Here is a 20,487-nt window from a genome sequence, read left to right as displayed (position 1 = left end):
CTCATTAGTTGCAAATCTTTGGCTTTTGAGGGTATTTTCATTTTTATTTTTTAATTTTTAGAAGTAGCCAAAAGAAATATGAAAATCAAGCTAGTGGAAAAGGCAAATCATTAAAATGAGAAATAATTTTTTAAAAGATAAAAAAAGTTAGGTATGACCATAAAGGATTTATTCTATCTGGAATGTTCTTTCCCCATTTCATCTTGTCCAAATTATACTCTTCTTCAAGGCCTAGTTCAAATATGAGCCTTCTGTGATGCCCACAAAAGGAATTTCTTCTTTCTCTGAACACCCATATCATTTTGTTTTTTGATTATAATAATTGCTGTGTGTTGGAATTATCTATATACATTTTATCTCCCCTACTACTTAATGCCCTACTAGGCATTAAGCTCTTTGAGGCAGGGATTATGTTATTGTACTCATCTTTGTGGCTTCCTGTCTCTTCCTCACTACAGTGTTTTATTCAATAAATGTTTGGTGAGTCAAAGAAACCCACTAACCTGCGTAACTGAGTATTTTCATGCCTTAGGGTCTGCAAAGTTAAAGTTATTTCACTTTCCATGTGAGTGTTTTCGGTTATGTCTGGGAGCAGGGATATGCACTCTCCCACTTCTTTAATCAATCTTTGAATTTCAGAATCCCCTATAAAAGAAGTAAAGCAGAAAAAGTAATATTATGCCTACCCTACTAAGATATTTTGAAAATGAGTACTTGTCCCTAAAACAGGACATTTCATAAATATACACAAAAGTGAGATACATAAATGGAACTCAATTATTCCAGGGCTAACTATCCAGGACTACTATTCCCCCTCCCTTTTGGGGCTTATATGTGTCCTCCCATCAGAACTTTTATAAGGTGTTAAGCAGTGTCGGAGGAAGGAGATGACACTTAAATAAATATATCTTGATCTTTGTGATCACCTTAGATAAAAACTATGGTAGGTGTTTCACTGGAAGGGGCCCATTTCTTTTTAAATGGTTTTATTTTGCATTCTTTTATTTTCAGTTTTTCAATAAAACTACTTGGGAAAAAGTCTGGTAGGAAACTTATACTAAACCTTTTCCCATTTACACCTTTGAGAAATGACTATACTGAATAAGGGTCGGAGTATATTTACCTTTACTCTATATTACTGATTCACAAAGCATCCTTCAAATAGTCCACAGTCTAGTCTCTTATACAATTCATAATTATGTCATAATGACAACTTTTGTTTCTGGTATGAATTAATAGTTTACTCTAGATGATCTCAAAGGCCCCTTTTAGCTTTAAAATTCTATGATTCTATGATTTAATAAAAACCAGCCATCACCTCACTGGTATGTCATCAAAAGCAGCACCATTTCCCCCACTAATTCTGTTGCCCTTTTTATTCCAACTCATTCATTATCACCCATGGTATCTGTGAACTGAAAAAATATGAGAGCCGGTACACTAACCATCCAAAGTCTGTTAAGAAGTAGGAAATATATCTTAAGCATCAAACAATTCTGAAAAGCTGAGGGGATTTTACAATAGTCATTCTAAGCAGACACAACTAGATAACTGTGCTATATTAGCAGTACCTACTGGTTGCTTCAGTTTAAGAGAAATATGAACTGATATAATTTTGCCACACTGCAACATGCAGAGATTATAGACATTATTCTGTGTTTTCTGAGATCATGATTGTTAGCACTAAGCAAAAAGGACTATCTGAGAAAAAAAACAAAAGAACTAAACATACGACAGCAACTGAACACAGCCTCATTGAAATAACAAATCTCTCTAAGCCCAACCTCATTAGATGTGAATGAAAAATATTTAAAAAGATATTTTAGGTGAGGAAGTCCTTTTGGCACCAGAATTCAATAAACAACTTCTGGGACTTAAAAATAGCATAGAGAACAAACTAGTTTTGTCTGGGAGATAGCGGCAGAAATTCTTCCTTTATCAAATTTTTTTGGAAGGGGGCCTGAGAGTTTTTAAAGTTATGGAATCATAGAATTTAAGAACTGTAAGAGAAGAATCATTAGGTACCTAATAAGTATTTGTTGATGAATCATATAATTCTAAATGCTATGTGGTCCTAAAACATTTGAAATTAGTAGAAATAATATTAAGATTTAATTTCTTTAAAAATAAAAGTTTCTGTGATACTGTATAACATATCTTGTCATGATGGCTAAAGACATATTTCTACCAATATCTTATTCAGAGTTAATCATTTTAACTTTAAATAATTACTAATGCTAACAACAACATGAAACTGACATTTAGCCTTGTATATGCTGTACCTGTTGCCTTAGAATTATACTAAGTTATCAGTTCCAAGGCAGAAGAATGGTCAGGGCTAGACAACTGGGGTTAAATGACTTGGCCAGGGTCATGCATCTGAAGCCAATTTGAACCCAGGTCCTCCAGACTCTAGCCCTGATGCTCTAACCATTATGCCACTTCACTGTCCCTTGAACAATAAAGTTCTAAAAGAAAGGCAGTACCTACCTTGTTCTGCTACCAGTGCCTTGAGTTCTCCCAACAAGTACTTGAGCATTCTAAATTTTGGTGATGCTTCTTCTAGACTCATACTTTTTGCTTTCTGCATGTTCTTGACAGAGCTTAGGTCTTGCTTGGTTGCTAATTCAACCATTTTTAAATCTTCATCATCACTTAGAGATTCCCAAATATGTTCTGCAAAGTCTTCTTCAGTGGTCCAGACTGTAGGTTTCTCTATAGGGTCAAGGTTTTGGTGTCCTTCGTGTGCTTTTATTTTTTGAGTATGTAACTGATCCAGGTATGTCTGGATACACTTTAGCAAATTTATTTCCTTACCCAATTGCTGAGAGATTCCTTGTGCTGCTAGAATTCCATTATCATGGATTAATGGCTGAACTACTGGAACAGCTGGGTTATTTTCCCCAGCTGTTGGGAGATAAGATGTATGAGAAGAATTAGTGGTGATGGTTTGCACTGGAACATTAGTAGTGGTCACAGAAACTGCTCCACTTTGTGGGGGAACCTGAACCTCCTAAGTGAAGGGGGAAAAAAAGACTTTTATAAATAAAGCTTTCAAAAATTAAAAGCAAATTATAATTGCCTACAGGAAGTCATTGAAATGAATCCAAATCAGAATTATTAGAAACTACCTCTCTGTGATTTACTTAAAGAGATAGTTCATGCTTTACATAAATCTGCATTTCATATATTCAGCATTCAAATGTAAACCATTCTGAAAGAAATCTGCATTCTTAAAAAATTTTACTATATGGTACGGTATTCTTTCTCTCCACTCCTGCCCCTCTGCTTGGCATTCCATGACCTTCCATTCTCCCACCAAAAAAATCCCTAAAAACAAAAAACCCTATTGCCACCGAAGGATTGGGGGCTTAACTTGAGACCTCTAATGCTGAGAAATCTTCACCCCACTCACCCTCTCCTGTGTCTGTCTTCTCTTTATCTGCATTAGGGTAATGTGTGTCTGCCCCTAACTCCCACATGTCACTTGTCCTCACATATCTGTGTCTATATCTGGCCCCCATGTGTTCTTCCTCTTGGATTGAGTCAGGCCCTGAGATGGCTGGCCCCAGTCCTCACTTGTTCCTCCTCTTCCTGATCTTGCTTCTCATCCCTAGCCCCAACAAGGCTCTGAACTGTGAGCTACCCTCTCCCGACATGGATGTGAAACCCCATTCCTGCCTCCCTCACTTTTCCGCATTCATGCACAAATTTATTTATGTAAAAATTGCTTTATGTAAAGGTCTGCAGAAAGGTCCACTTATATAAAATGAGTACTGTCTGTATAAGCACATGTGCAAAAGCTGGATTTTTTTTATGGCACAAGAAGTAATAATTTGGATATATTTGGCTCTTTACACACTATAAAATTATAAAACTGATAGAAATAGAAAATCTATAAACACCTTTCATAGTTTGAAAGTATCAAGGGCTTATTATTAAGACACAAGCTCATGAAATCCAATTTAATTTTCCCTGTAGGGCAAGTGCTATCTATAAACAGACAATTGATGTTTATGATAAAATGAACAGTACTTACAGATTGAACATCAGAAGGTAGAGTTGGATCATGAGAAGAGAGAATTGGTGTGGAGGATATGCCATGAATAAAGCCTGGAGGCCCTTGACATTTTAAAAGACAAAAAGGAAGGGAAAAAATACTTATACTGTTTTTAGAATTAAGAAGACAGTTTAATTATAGTTCTTAAAAATGTGTCACTCATACTAACCAGAATCAGAAACGCCGTGAGAACTCTGGGCATTGATCAGAGACATCTGCGTCTGCACATGCTCATAGAAGGTTTTGTACATCGTGGAGAAGTCAAAGTTGGAAGGTTCCTGGGCTGGCTGAATCTCTTTCGTGCTGGAAGGATCTTTTTCATTTTCAATAGAAACTCTATTAGGTGGGTGTTTCTTAGGACCTGAAGACACTGATGGAAAAGGAAACAAATAATTCTTCTAAACAAAGATTATGCCAGTTTTTGATACCATTTGATTCTAAGGTTAGATGGGAACTCTAATAATCATTTGTTCCAAAGTTGGAGAGGATATGGAAAAATAGGTTTAATTTTGGCTGAACAAGTTTTACAGGATTGTGATGAAATAAGATTGTACTCTAAGAAATTGTGAAGGGGATAGTTTCAGAAAAACTTGGCAAGTCCTATATGAACTGATGCAAAGGGAAATGAGCAGAACCAGGAAAACAATGTTCTCAGTAATAGCAATATATATATATATATATATATTTTAAACCCTTACCTTCTGTCTTAGAGCCAATACTGTGTAAGTGGTAAGGGTAGGCAATGGGGGTCAAGTGACTTGCCCAGGGTCACACAGCTGGGAAGTGTCTGAGGCCATATTTGAACCTAGGACCTCCAGTCTCTAGGCCTGAATAGCAATATTTTAACAATGATAAACTGTGAAAGATTTAGCAATTCTGATCAAGATAGTGATCCATGACAATACCAAAGGACTTCTCATGGAAAAATACGACCTATCCCTAGAGAGTACAGATTGAAGTATATCAGTTTTTCACTTTATTTCTTACTTTTTTTTTTCAAACATAGCAAAAACAGAAATGTTTTACATGGCTTCACTTGCAAAATGTATATTATAGGGGGCAGCTGGGTAGCTCAGTGGAATGAGAGTCAGGCCTAGAGACAGGAGGTCCTAGGTTCAAATATGGCCTCAGACACTTCTCAGCTGTGTGACCCTGGGCAAGTCACTTGACCCCCATTGCCTACCCTTACCACTCTTCTGCCTTGGAGCCAATTGGCTCCAAGACAGAAGGTAAGGGTTTAAAAAAAAATGTATATTATATCTCTTGCTTTCTCAAATGCTTGGAGAGGAACTAGATGGAAGAAGAGAATTTGGAACTCAAAATGAAAAAAATTTAAGTATCCATAGAATACTTAAAAAAAAAAAATCTGTTCCAATCTCCTGGTTTGTAAACTCTTTAATATCTCCAACAAAAGAAATTCTACAATTTCCTACTGATATATCTTGTTATATCATCACACTTAAAAATTAGTTTTTTAAATCCTTTATGGTTCCCATTTTTCCAGAATGGGAATATATAGAGTATCCCCAAAGTCTTAGTCTTAGTGCAGTTTTAGGACAGATGACACAGACATGGACACACACAAGGGGAGACACATATATACATACATACACACACACACACACACACACGCACACGCGCACGCGCACATACGCTTATTGTGTGTCAAGAACTATACTGCCCTCAAGGAACTTATGTCCATATAAGGCAAAAAAACAAATAGAGAACTAGAACCCTGCTCTCAAGAAGCAGTTAGTTAAGCATCAGTCTTGCTGATGGTATTTCCTGTCTTATTATTCAAACGTCTCTAACCTTATTCTTTGCTTGAATCCCTTTTCTGGGCATTCTTGATCTTTTCTTTAATTCATTTCCTAGTCTTTACCACTTATCTGTCCCTAAAGTACCTGTTCCTTTAGCTGACTTTTTCACTTTGACTTCAGTCTAACTCCACCTAATTATCCTCCACCCCAATCTCTTGTTCAGGGTAATTCCCATTTGGGCTTGCCCTGTCCTGTCATTAGATTATGCTAGCTTGATATAGGTACATTATTTCACTAAGTAAATTCAACAAATATTAAGAGTTATCTAACTAATCATGCATTTAGCCAGATAAAATGTTTTAAAAATCTGCCTGAACCCAATGCCAATCAGTGGCAGGCCCTCTTTCCCTAGAAAGTTTATTTAGATACAATTCTTCTCTTCTCTGTTTCATGTACTTTCTCTATAGTTCATTTAGCCATGTTTAATGAAAGTACATTTTTTGGTGGATGTATCATTAATAGAAGGGAATTTGGGTAGAAAGGAATGTGTTTATGTAGTTAAAGCAAATTTAAGAATATTTATAAAAATAGTGGCTAGAGGAAAAAGGAAAACTGAAATCTAGATATCCTCAAATCTCATTTTTGTCTTGCTGCCAACTAAAAACATTTTTAATCAGAGCTGTTTTTATAGTAGTTATACTGGACATATTTTATTTGAGGTATGTGTGTGTGTGTGTGTAGAAACATGCTAGTTAATAAGCATAGAATAGTGAAGAGTTGGGAAGCAAGACAGAGAAAGAAAAGAACCACTACTCCTACTCTCCAACTTTGAGAATACTAGTTATAGAATGCATTATATGTATATATAACATCATCAAATAAAAAAGGGATTTTATATGCTAATAAGTAAAACCTCAGATATATGCTTTCTATTTAAGTCAGGTGTGAAAATTCAATACCAGATTGTACCCTTTCTTTGGCACCCCAAAATGAACTTTGGATTTTAAAAGGTTTAAGATTAATACAAGTTACAACTCTGCTCCTTAGCCCCCACTCTGGTTGAATAAGAATGAAGACAAAGCCTTTTGTTTATCAGTAAAGCAGCCTCTTAAGATAGTGAGGTAGAGGAATAATAGTGGGGTACAGAAAAAGGAACATGCACACTCTGCACCTATTCTAAAGGTCTCCAGGCTTCCCGGTGACTGAAAGACCTGCCTCTTGCCCAGAGTAAGGTCAGAACTCTCCAATCAGAGGGGCTTTGAAAAGGGACAACATGAAGAGCATAAATTGGAGTACCAAGAGGAAGTGGGGGCTTTATTCTGGGAATCCAGAGTACTTTATACACAGCTCTCAGAGAAGAATTGCTATGGGAATGGCTGTCCACACAGGACTAGATGCCATTCCTTTCTTTGGCCTGTTTTTTAGTATTTAATAAATAATTATAAATTAAGATACAGTCTCCAGAGAATTTTAATCTCAAACACAGGAAAAAGAAAGGTGCTTACAAATTTCTTTACGGACACATGGAGGAACGGCATTTTTGGGGTGCCCTTTCTTTTTTGGTTTATATCCTTTGTTTTCCAAAGGTCTGGATCCAAGCTTCCCAGAAGATCCTTTTCCTGGATTCCCACAGATTGCCTCTGAAGATTAATTTAAACCAAAGGTCATTAAAATACACAAAACAACTTATGCAACAAAAAATGATCATTAATTAAGCATTATAAAAATAAAATCTGAACCTCCATTCTGCAAAATTTCCTGGAGTAAAGATGTGCAGCGTTCAAGCCCCTGGGGTACTGTTCCAACCTGTAAGGAGACTATCTTTTAGAATAAGGCTGATATAGGTTTCTAGTTAAAGAAAATAGACACATAAGACAGAGGTCGGCAACGTATGTCTCTAGAACCATATCTGGCTCTTTTGAGGGCCAGATATGGCTCTTTCTGCAGGAGCCATAAAGTCAATTTGTTTTCAGGTGCTGTTACAGGAGCGCGCACTGTGAGCACTGTACGGCTCTCACGAAATTACATTTTAAAAAATGTGGTGTTTATGGCTCTCACGGCCAAAAAGGTTGCTGACCCCTGCATAAGAGGATAGTGAGTACAATGACAAAGACAGTGGAGCTGCCAGGTACTTATTATATGCTAAGAAGGCAAAAAAAAAAAAAAAGGCAAAAACAGTTCTTGTCCTCAAGAAATATCCATTCTAATGGAGGAAGAGAATATATAAATAACTAGGTATACACAAGACACACACACACACACACACACACACACACACAAGCATGCACACATGAACGCAGTAGATGGAAAGCAATCTTAATGGGGAAGGTACTATCAGTTATAAAGGAAGGGCCAAGAAGGGCTTTAAATGCCAGAGGATTTTACATTTGATCCTCAGTGTAATGGGGAAAAAACTGGTGCTCATTGAACAAGGGGGGAGGAGTGTGTGTGTATGGTGTGTGACAGACCTACACTTTATAAAATTACCTTGGCAGCTGAGTGGAATATGGACTAGAGAGGGGAGGGGCTTGCCCAAGGAGATCAATTAGAAGGTTACTACAGTAGTCCAAGGGAAATTTGATGAAGGCACAGTGTAGAATTGTGGCAATGTGAGAGGAGAGAAGGGAACATGTGTCCTAGAAACATGAGGAAGGTAGAATTGACAACTTTTTAGTAACAGATTGGATATGTGCAGTACTAATAAGGATGATACTAAGGCTGTGAATCTGCAAAAATGACAATCTCCCGTGTAAAGGAAATTTACTTTTCTGGGGTCGCACACTTGATCTCAGTTCCTGCCAAATATATGACCTGAGGGGGCAGCTGGGTAGCTCAGTGGATTGAGAGCCAGGCCTAGAGATAGGAGGTCCTAGGTTCGAATCCGGCCTCAGACACTTCCCAGCTGTGTGACCCTGGGCAAGTCACTTGACCCCCATTGCCTACCCTTACCAATCTTCCACCTATAAATCAATACACAGAAGTTAAGGGTTTAAAAAATTTAAAAAAAAAGAAGACAAATATATGACCTGAAAGTCAGGATGGGGTGAGAGAAATCACTGGGTAAAATAGGTCACTTGAGTCTAAGTCAATGTGCGTGAGTTTATGCCATCTATGTCACCAGGTGTGGGTCACAGGATGGTGACCCATGCACTTGACCCGGACATGATTCTGAAAACTGATCTGGGTGTAAAGAGAAGGAATAAAAGAGGGGATCCAGGCGTGCTCTCTCTCTATCTTAGATGACCACGTGGTGGAAACTCCTGTAGTGGCCAGGCTGAGATCACTCACATGGGAGTTTAGATTAGGCTGTTTTACTTTTATCCTTTTACCCAATTCTGATCGTTACCTATCCAAGTAATTCTAATAAACTTTATAAAATTCTAAGGACCCAAGTCTTTTAAATTTAACTCTTACAGTCCTTAACAATTATAAAATAGCTGGGGAAAGGGGAGGGTTTTTAGGGGAAAGATAATGAATTCTGTTCTATATGTTGAAATGCTCTCAGGACATCCAGTTAGATATCTAAGAAGCAATTGGTGATGCATTCTTCAAGAGAGACTAGAGTCTCTCTAGAATACATAAAGAATAGAGAATATATTAAAAATATAGAGAAATATATAGAGAATATACAAAATTCTGGGAATCATTTGTATAATAATGAAAATCGAATCCATGGGAGCTGATGAAATTACTAAATGAAATAGTAGCATAAAGTGAGAAGTGAAGAGGGTCTATGATAGGGCCTTAAAGAAAACCAAGAGTTAGTAGGCACAACATGGATAAAGAGCCATCAAAAAAACTGAGAAGAAGGGGGCAGCTGGGTAGCTCAGTGGATTGAGAGCTAGGCCTAGAGATGGGAGGTTCTAGATTCAAATCTGCCCTGAGAAGAATCAGTCAGATAGATAGGAGAAGAAGGAAGAAGCAATGTCAGAAAAACCTAGCATGGAGAGAGCAGACGTATCTGTGCAAGGATAATTCTTCATGCTGGCCCAAATTGTACTGGTGTCTTGTCTTGTTGAAGTCTAGGAGCACTCTTTAAAAAAGAGGCAATAAGATCAATTTTGGTATATTTTAGAGTGGGCCTTAAAATTGCATGACTTCCAAGTAATACACAGCAAGGAAAGAGGAAGAGTCAGAAAAGAGACTATAAGCTTTAAAGTACAAGTTACTCGGCCTAGCCTATGTGGCCATTCTTCCTTCTGTACATGTTGTGATGTCTTTTGGGAATATTTTATGTTCTGAGGAGCTGATGCAGAAATGTAGACTCTGCTTCTTTAAGGATGTCTCCTGTATCTAGGTAGCAAAGTAAACAGAGAGCCAGGTCTAGAGTCAGGAAGACTCATCTTCCCCGAGTTCAAATCTGGTCTTAGACACTTATTAGCTGTGTGACCCTGGGCAAATTACTTAACCCTGTTTGCCTGCCTCAGTCTCCTCACCTGTAAAATGAGCTGGAGAAGGAAATGGCAAACCACTACAGTATCTTTGCCAAAAAAATCCCAAATGGGGTCATGGAGTCAGATATGACTGAAAAACAACTGTGTCTTGAGTCAAGTTGCTGTACTGCCCTGAGGATTAAGTACAGTAAACACCATTAAAGATTTGGTTTGTAACAATTTTGAACTGTCAAGAATCAGGATAAGCTGTTTATTTATCATTATTTTAAAAATTTAAACCCTTATCTTCTGCCTTGGAGCCAATGGCAGCAATGGAGCTCCAAGGCAGAAGAGTGGTAAGGGCTAGGCAATGGGGGTCAAGTGACTTGCTCAGGGTCACACAGCTAGGAAGTGTCTGAGGCCAGATTTGAACCTAGGACCTCCCATCTCTAGGCCTGGCTCTCAATCCACCGAGTTACCAAGCTGCCCCCTAGGATAAGCTATTTATATGAGGACTAACTTTTTTGACCATCTACTTTTTGGGACATGTTTGGTAATTACTAATAATAAGAAACAAATCAAAAAGAAGCAATCATGTTTCCTAGTTATCAACTAATATTCATATGTTATTATTTCTATTTATTAGGATTTACAGATGGACAAATTAAATGAACTTTTGTATCTACCACGACAGAATTATTTTTATTTTTAATTCTTACCTGCTCATCAGAATCAGTAGAATAAAGTGAATAACCAGAATCTGCATCAGCTCGGGCTATTTTTCTCATATGAATCCTAGAAAAACAAGGGCATTAGTTTTCTGGGTTTCTTTAATCAAATTTAAAAAACATATTTTTTATCCCCAAAAGTCATAAAGAACAAATGCTGATTTGCTTAATTTTACAATAGATTAACCTTGCTATCTTAGCCATCTTTAAAATCTCTTTGAAGGTTTTAAATCATTAAAACTTAAAAAAAAATTAAAGAGAACTGGGAAAAGCTAGCCTATGGATTTTTAGCTTACACTCAAAGAAATCTAGACAAGTCAAGAGGGGAAAATGAGGAAGGAGAACATTCTAGGCATGGGAGAAGCTAGTGAAAATGTCCAGAGGTAAAAGATGGAATGTCTTGTTTCAAGAAACAGCAAGGAGGCTGCCCTTTGACCCAGCCATACATTACTGGGTCTGCACTCGAAAGAGATAATAAGGAAAAATACTTGTACAAAAATATTTATAGCTGCACTCTTTGTAGTGGCAAAAAATTGGAAAATGAGGAGATGCCCTTTGATTGGGGAATGGCTGAACAAATTGTGGTATCTGTTGGTGATGGAATACTATTGTGCTAAAAGGAATAATGAAGTGGAGGAATTCCATGTGAACTGGAAACACCTCCAGGAATTGATGCAGAGTGAAAGGAGAACCAGAACATTGTACACAGAGACAGATACACTGTGGCACAATGGAATGTAATGGACTTCTCTACTAGCAGCAATGCAATGACCCAGGACAATGCTGAGGGACTTATGAGAAAGAACACTATCCGCATTCAGAGAAAGAACTGTGGGAGTGGAAACAGAAGAAAACCATTTCCTTGATTATATGGTTCGATGGGGATATGACTGGGGATGTAGACTCTAAAGCAAATATTAATAATATGGAAGTAGGTCTTGATCAATGACACATGTAAAAACCCAGTGGAATTGCTTGTTAGCTATGGGAGAAGGGAGGGAATAGGGGAGGGAAAGAATACAAATCATGTAACCATGGGAAAACATTCTAAATTAATTAAATAAATCTAAAAAAATAAATAGCAAGGAGGCCAACATCTTTGGATATAGATGGATTTACTGGATACTATCAGTACTATATGGATACATTACATACTAGCTTGGAACCTCACAAAATCTTTATACTAAAACTAAACAGTGTTAAAAAATTTCTATTTACTACCCTTTCAAATTCAAAGGTAATTGATGACTGAGTACGTTATGAATCTGTACTCTGTTGGATGTAAATCATTATTGCTTACTGTAATTTAAAGGTGTTTGAGACTATCTTTCTCTGACAAATACTGTAAGTTAACCTGAAAAGATGCAAGTAAAATTAGCATTTTAATGTCTGAGAGGACGTGGACAAACTTTTTACAGCAGGCAAAATTTACAAAATTTTATAAAATTTACTAGAGACATTATTTTGGACCCCCAACTGAAAATATAGCAAGGAAAACTCAGAGCCAGTCCAGAATGTAGTTTCGATTAGAGGCTATGAGAGGAAAAACTAATGTAATCTGATCCCATACTACGAAAAGGAGAAGGCCAAAATAGTTTAGTAATAATATTTCAATCTGTTAGTGGGTTATGAAAAGAGTGACAATAGCCACAATGCTGCTTTTTTAGGACTAGATATGAAAAAATGCATTTACAATGTAGCAAAGAGTTTTCAGATAAGATACTTATATGCACTGATTATAAAGCTTGTGAAACAATGAAATATATTAACAACAAGGTCTATGGAACCTTCTGAAACAGAGGTTTTTAATGAAAGGAAAGCCATCTTTTTGAAGGAATTTGATTTTAGTCTTTGCCAGAGACTAGATAACCTATTAAGAACCCTTGAAGTCTTTTAATTATGTAAGTTCTTACCCTTTCTTTCCATTTGTTGATTTTGTTGATGCAGTTTGTCTCCCAGATGTTATCTGCTAAATATTAAAATAATTGTCCAAATATTTCTTATCATAGCACATTAATAACATTACTAATTACTTTTAAATGAATTAAATCCACCCCAAAATTTGTAGTTTTCACATATATGTAAATAATCTTTTAAGTCAAAATATTATAATAAAAACTTTTGTTCTGTATGAGAAAACTTTAAACTTATATTTTTCCTTTTAGAATCAATACTATGTTTTGGTTCTAGGACAGAAGGGCTAGGCAAATGTAGTTAAGTGACTTGCCCAGGGTCACATAGCTAGGAAATGTTTGAGGTCATATTTGAACCCAGGACATCCCAACTCCAAGCCTGGCTGAGTCACCTAGTTGCCACCTGTACATGAAAACTTTTAACCACAACTGTGCATTCTGTAATGTACCATTGTCCTCTAGCAAGCCATGCTGTTCATAATTGAGAAAAGAAGGCTCTGAAGAAGTCTCATCTTTTCCCCTCAACATTTACCTAAATTACTTGCTCTCTTAATTTATGAAACATCAATCTGGATGTTGTAACACTTTATAAAAGCTTATTTCCCATTTTAGAACCGAGAATCATCTCTACACTTTGATAAAGAATGATGGCAGAATTTTAGTACAAGCGGGGAGGGGGGGGGAAGCTGGGTAGCTCAGTGGATTGAGAGTCAGGCCTAGAAACTGGAGGTCCTAGGTTCAAATCCGGTCTCAGACACTTCCCAGCTGTGTGACCCTGGGCAAGTCACTTGACCCCCACTGCCCACCCTTACCACTCTTTCACCTAGGAGCCAATACACAGAAGTTAAGGGTTTAAAAATGTAAAAAAAAAAAAAAAAAAAGAATTTTAGTACAAGACTACAATAAAACCCTTTTTTGTTGTTGTTAATAAGAATGTAAAATAATACACACAATTTCTACTGCAACAGATCATGTATCCAAGGGGATCAGTTAATAAAAATTAAGTGTCTAGCTAGGTAGAATAGTGGATAGAGCATTGCACTGAAGTCAGGAAGACCTGAGTTCAAATCTAGTCCCAGACATTTAGTAGCTGTCTTACTCTGGAGAAAACAAATTTAACTCTTTGCCTCAGTTTGCTCTTTTGTATAATGGGCATAACAATAGCACTGATCTCTCAGGCTGTGGTGAGGCTCAAATGAGGTAATATTTGTAAAGCATTCAGCAAAGTGGTGGGCACTATATAAATACTTACTACTACTATTACCACAACTTGGAATACAAAGATAGGTAAAAAAGCCTGCACTCCCAAGGATATCAAAGTCTAAAGGGGGAGATGCTGTGCAAAATCTATGATATTTGAGCTATATACAAGATAATTGAGAAATAATCATTAAGAGGGAATGAACCTGAATGAAATGGGTTTAGGAAAGATTTCCTATGAGATGTTAGTTCACACCTGAAGAAAACTAGGGTAAGTCTGGAGACAGAGATGAAGAAGTGTGGGACACAAAAATCCAATCTACAAAAAAAGAAACCCAGGCAGAACTCCAAGCACAATGAATTTGTTAAACAGACTGGTGGTCTCTTAGCAATTGAATCCAAGATGTTTCCTAGTCAAAGAACCCTCTGCTTCTGAGCTGAGCACTTTGATGGATAGTGGAGATACCAAAAATAGACTTTCACTCCAAGAAAACAAGAAAATACAGAAACCTTCAAATAAACAAGTATGATCAAACCAACCCCTACAATAGATGTGTTAAAAAAAAAAGTATGTTTCAATTTGCACTGAGTCTATCACCTTTATATCAGTTGAGTAGCATATTTCACTATAGGTCATCTTGAATTGTAGATAGTCATTGCAGGGCATTGATCATTATTCTCAAGTTTTTCAAAATTGTTTATCTTTACAAGATTTTTATTCCTGGTTCTGCTCACTTCCCTCTGTATCGTTCATATTTCTTCCCATATTTTTTCTTAAAACCATGTCCTTTGTCATTTCTTATAAAACAATCATATTCCATTCCATTTACATACTATAACCTATTTAAGGAAGTATTCCCCAATTGACAGGAACTCCTTTAGTTTCTGGTTCTTTACCACCATAAAAAGATGTTATAAGCATTTTTTAATATATAGGTCCTTTTCCTCTTTCTTTGATTTTTTGTGGGTTACAGACTTAGTACTCTTATCACTGGGTCAAATGATACGTATAATTTCATAGCTTTTGGGGTATAATTCAAATGAACAAGTCATTCTGATGTAAAAAGTAGAGAGCCTCCTAGCTAAGGCAAATGGCTCAACAGTCACTGAAAAACAAATTCTGATTTGATTTTTCTTAAATAGGGTATTATTAATGGACCCTATACAAGCAATCGTAAGTTTAGGATGTTTAGTTTTGAATGGAATATAGACAACTAATAAGGAACAAAATATAAGTAAAATAAAATTGTAGAGTGAAGTTGTTTTAGAAACACTTCCTGAAAGAGAAATTCTTGAGTATGCTCTGTAAGATTTGTAGCATTCAGTGGCAGCTGGGTAGTTCAGTGGATTGAGAGTCAGGCCTAGAGACGGAAGGTCCTAGGTTCGAATCCGGCCTCAAGACACTTCCCAGCTGTGTGACCCTGGGCAAGTCATTTGACCCCCATTGCCCACACTTACCACTCTTCCACCTAGGAGCCAATACACAGAAGTTAAGGGTTTAAAAATGTAAAAAAAAAAAAAAAGATTTGTAGCATTCAGACAAATGAAGAAGAGGGGGGAATTTTGGGTAAGAAGAATTGAAAATAGAATCAGGAAAATGCAGGTAGAGCTATTTTAGGAGATAAAAGAATTGGTCTACTTGGAATTAAAGAAACTTTCTGAGGAATAATGAGAGCTAAGTTAATGTTTTATATAAAAAGGGGAACCAATTATTTAAGGACCCTGTGTGCAAGGCAGAGAGGGGTTTGTATTTGATATAGTAGGGAGCCATTGTAGGTTCCTGACCAAGGAGAAATATTATGAAAATGTAATTTTAAGAGGTTCAATCTGGTAGAACAGAGCAGAGTGGAGAAGGCCCAGAGGAAGAGATCAATTTAAAAAATCAATAATAATACATAGGTGATTAGACTAAAATGAAGGTGGTGACTGAAAATGGAAAGAAACAAATTCTGGAAAATAATCAATAAAATATAATAAGAAATTTGATGGGAGCTGGTAGAGGGAGAAACTAAAGATAACTAAGATATAAGGCTAAACCAGGTGAATGGTAGCACCACTGACAGAAATGAGTCCACTGGTAAGGAGAACAATTTTTAATAGGAAGATAACTTCGGTCTTAAACTGAGTTTGATAAAAAGAGGCAAATGAAAATGTTTTGTAGGCTATTGAAGTTATAGGAGTTAAGAGCAAATGAGAAGTCAGAGATGGAAATGTAGATTTCGGAATCATTAAAAATGATGACTGTTGAAGACCTTTATAATTTGGGAATGGAAAGATGGACTCTCTAAGGACATATGTAAAGAGAAAGGAAAGATGAGAGTCCATCATAATGCTGGGAAGCGGAAGGAGAATCGTTTCAAGAAAGACTCATAAGAAAAGTCATAAAAAGTAAGGGAAGAAAGTTTCAAGTAGAGGGTCACTTTGTGTCCAAGCAGCAGAAAGTCTGTAGAGGAAGAGGACTAAGGGGAAAAAAGTGACAGAGGATTTAATATTTGATTCTTGAAATGATAGGAAACCAGAGGAGTTTGAGTAAGGGGGAGGCAACATGTTAGATCTCTGTGTTAAGGAGATTACTTTTACAGAGGAGTAAAGGTTGGACTCCAGTGGGGAGAGACGGGAGTCTATTGATATACACATACACACAATGCATATGTGTGTGTGTATATATATATATTTCTATATGTGTGTGTAAATGTCTAAACATATGTATGCATATACACACATTCTTTTCAAGGAGTTTAGTCACAAAGGGCAAAAGAAATGTGATAATAACATAAAAAGGGCTTTTTTGAGGATGAGGAGATGAGGGTATGTTTGTAGTTTGAAGAGAAGCATACAGTTAAGAGAGAGAGACTGAAAATAAGTGAGGCATGTATAGCTGATATATTGCTTGCCTTCTCAATTGGGGAGGGGGGAGAGGGAGAATCAGGAGGGAGAATTTGGAACTCAATATTGAAGAAAAAAATGTTAAAAAAAAAAGGCCTATTAAAAAAAAGGCCAATTTTTTTAAAAAGTAAAAGTGAGAAGGGGACATGATGGAATTGAAATGGTTGACACTTGAATAAAATAAAACTAGGTGGTGGGTGTTTCAACCTCGGCAACTCCCAAAGCCGTTACAAGATGCCAACGATCAACTGAGAAATCATGGATTCTGTCGGAGTCATCATTACCTCGGTGAAAAACAACTATCCCTCCACATGGTCACTATCCGGGCTGACACGGTGGGCCCAGGCTGAAAGCCGGGTTTCCTGACTACCAGACCGGGGTCAGATCTTTGCTCTCAAGTTGCTGAGTGTTAGGCCCGACCGAGCCCCGTCCCCTCACCTGAGCAAGCCGAGGCCCAGGCCTCACCATCTCTCGGGCCTTGAGGCGTCCATCTATCCTCCGGCCAGAAGGCAAGCGGTTGATCGCGTTAACGGCCATGGGAACAGCGAACCTCTCCTACTGACTTCCTTTGCTCTAAGGACTTCCGCTTCCGGTTTGGTTCCCGCGAAAGCTGCACTTCGATTTTTCAGCTATTAACCAATCCAGTCTTCGCCCTTCACGGCTTGTGCGCAGGCGTGAAGCTGAGGGCATGCGCAGTTAGTCCCGGCTCTACGTGTTACTTCTGTCAGGAGCTGAGGTAGTTCGTAGAGGTGAGAAGACCCTGGGTTTCTAATGAGTTTCTCTCTGAGGAGAGGGGCAAAATGGTATGGATGTCACTGAAGGTCGGCAGGCATCCACTGAGAATCTGGGTTCGAATTCAGATTACTTCTCTGGGCCTCAGCTTCCTTTTCAGCAGAATAAGGGTGCTGGACTCAATGAAATCTGATTCTTTCCTGCCCCAGATCTACAATTTTCAGATCGTATTGAACCTCCCAAGCAGAAAGACACCTTTCACCTTGGTCATTTACTCTGTTATCAAGTGAAATGACATAGGTAATGCAGGTTGCAAACCTTAAGGCGAGATATAAATGTTAGTCATTGTTTTTGTGGACCAAAGAAAGTTCTGATCTATCTGGTATTCCAAGCTCTACAGTCAGACACCGTCTTACCTTTCTAGCCTTATCTTCTGGTGCTCACTTTGCCCTCTAGCCTTGGACCCAGGTTTTTTTTTTTTTTTTAATGGCTTAGAAGTTTTTTGTTTTTAATGGAGGCCAGTTCTCTTTTTGGGCAACAGTGGATAGAATCCTGGACTTGGAATCACGAAGACCTGAGGCTAAATCTTGCCCTTATTAGATTTATGGCCTTGGGAAAGTCTTTTAATCTCAAGCTTCCTCTATAAAATTGGTGGAGGAGGAATAATAGCACTTAACTTACAGGGTTGTTGTGAGGATCAAATGAGATAATACTTGTAAACTTCTGCAAACTTAAAAAATATATGAACACTTGCTTTTATTATATACCAAGTATTAACTCCATTTTATAGGTGAGATAATTCAGACTAAGAGAGATTATCAGTTGCTGGATTGCAGAGTACTTGGATGTACTGTAGAAAATGAAAACTGAAAAACAAATTTAAATAGTTCTTATTTTTCCCCAGTTTTTATACTTCATCTCTCAAGTGTTAGACCTGTTGACCATGCCCTCCTGCACGTTCTTTTTCCTCTGGGTTTTAAGGACACCGTTTGTTCTTTACTTGTAGGTGTGATCTCTTTGTCTTTGTAATTTCATTATTTCAGTCCTCTTATGCATGGGTGTATCCTAGGATTCTCAGTCCTAGACTCTCTTAGGAGTCTATACTAAGATTCTTATAGTATCTCTAGATGCTGTGTTCCCCATGAATGCAGCTCTGCAGATGACTCCCAAATCTACACATCCAGCTTTTATTTCTAAATTTTAATCCTCTATCTCTGAAATGCTTGCTCAACATCTCCATTAAACTCAAAATGTCTAAAATAGAACAACAATCTTTTTCCCTAAACTTGTCACTTCTCATAACTTTCTTTGTTCTCTGTTGAAGGTACTATTATTTTTCCAGTCACCCAGGTTCACAATTTGGAAGTATTCCTTAACCCTTTTTTTCCACTCATCCTCCCTTCCCATAGCCAATTAGTTTCTAAACTTCCCTGGCAACTGTTCTCTTTTTTCTATTGGTCCTTTATCTCTTCTCACATGCCTAGTCTCCTAATTGGTCCCCATATGTTCATTCCCTTCTCTAATTTAACCTCTACACAGCTGCCAGATTAGTATTCTAAACGAATAGCTCTGTCAGGGCAACTAGGTAGTTCATTGATTAGAGTGCCACACCTAGGTTCAGGTGTAGCCTCAAACACATTAGCTGTGTGACTAAGGACAAGACTCTTAACACCAATTGCCTAGCCCTTATCTTTCTTCTGCCTTGGAAGCAGTACTTAGTATTTTCTAAGACAGAAGGTAAGGGTTAAAAAAATAGGTCCATGTCAGAAGCTATAGAAGCTCAATATTGTTTTTGGGATAAAATACAGGCTCCCTTTAGCATTTAAAGTTTGATTCTAACCCACTTTTCTAGACTGATGCCTTATTTCATCTCAAGCTCTCAGCATTCCACATAGGCATAGGTATACCTCAGCTACCTGCTTTTCCTCCTCATGAGACATTCCCTTTCCTATCTATTTGTCTTTTCACTGCCTGACCCTTCTGGAAAGTTCTCCCTCCTTACTTCCCCCTCCTGGAACTCCTAAATTTCTTGAAGACTCCCTTGGCAGCTGTGTGCCTCAGTGCATAGATTGTGAGACTTAGCCCAGAACACCCGAGTTCAAATCCCACTTTACTAATTTATTACCTGTCTCTTGATCTTTCTCGGCCTCAGTTTCCTCATCTGTAAAGTAGGAATGTTAATAGTACCCACCTTGCAGAGTTTTGAAGATCAAGTGAAATGGTATAACTTCAAAAACCTTAAAAATCATATTTTTTATTAAAGCTTAAGCATACTTCCTTTCATGTGAAATATGTTCTTGGTATTTTTAGATAAGCCAATGATATAGGTTTGAAATATATCCTGAGAAAATTGCTGTCAGATTACTTCACTTTTGTCAATTTCATCTTTGTAATATCTCACATGTGCCCCCTCTGACATTACCTCCCCTTGAGTACAGGCCCTCAACACCTCATGTCTGGGTAATTGAAATTGCCTGCTGGTGAGTCTGCTTGCCACAAGACTCCCACTCAGATCCATTCTCCATTTAGCCACTAAAATGATTTTCCTAGGGGGCCACTGAGTAGCTCATTGAATTGAGAGCCAGGCCTAGAGATGGGAGGTCCTAGGTTCAAATCTGACCTCAGACACTTCCCAGCTGTGTGACCCTGGACAAGTCACTTGACCTCCATTGCAAAATGATTTTCCTAAAGGGCAAGTCTGATCATGTTACCTGCCTATTCAATAAACTCCAGTGTCTTCCTATTACTTCCAGGATCAAATACAAAATGTTCTGCTTGGCATCAATCTTTCATAGTTAGCTCTTTCCTACTTTTCCCAAGTCTTCTTATACCTTA

The 20,487-nt window shown here is 37.6% G+C and overlaps 1 protein-coding gene across 1 annotated transcript in view; it reads right to left on the bottom strand.

The window, feature by feature from the left end:
- CCDC14 (coiled-coil domain containing 14) overlaps window positions 1-17,406 on the bottom strand; it is a 39,764-nt gene extending 22,358 nt beyond the window's left edge. Inside the window, exons 1-9 of the mRNA XM_044669163.1 lie at window positions 17,359-17,406; window positions 12,835-12,890; window positions 10,913-10,988; window positions 7,560-7,626; window positions 7,326-7,460; window positions 4,230-4,430; window positions 4,040-4,122; window positions 2,491-3,013; window positions 504-645 (exon numbers count right to left, since the gene is read on the bottom strand). Of these exons, the coding sequence (XP_044525098.1) occupies window positions 504-645; window positions 2,491-3,013; window positions 4,040-4,122; window positions 4,230-4,430; window positions 7,326-7,460; window positions 7,560-7,626; window positions 10,913-10,988; window positions 12,835-12,890; window positions 17,359-17,388 (1,313 nt within the window). The 5' untranslated portion in view covers window positions 17,389-17,406. The remainder of the gene's footprint in view (window positions 1-503; window positions 646-2,490; window positions 3,014-4,039; window positions 4,123-4,229; window positions 4,431-7,325; window positions 7,461-7,559; window positions 7,627-10,912; window positions 10,989-12,834; window positions 12,891-17,358) is intronic.
- Window positions 17,407-20,487: the final 3,081 nt, after the last annotated feature.

Source organism: Gracilinanus agilis, chromosome 3, assembly GCF_016433145.1.
Source record: "Gracilinanus agilis isolate LMUSP501 chromosome 3, AgileGrace, whole genome shotgun sequence".
Taxonomy (NCBI): Eukaryota; Metazoa; Chordata; class Mammalia; order Didelphimorphia; family Didelphidae; genus Gracilinanus; species Gracilinanus agilis.
The sequence above is the reverse complement of the archived record's forward strand: the minus strand, read 5'-3'. Positions and strand labels throughout refer to the sequence as shown.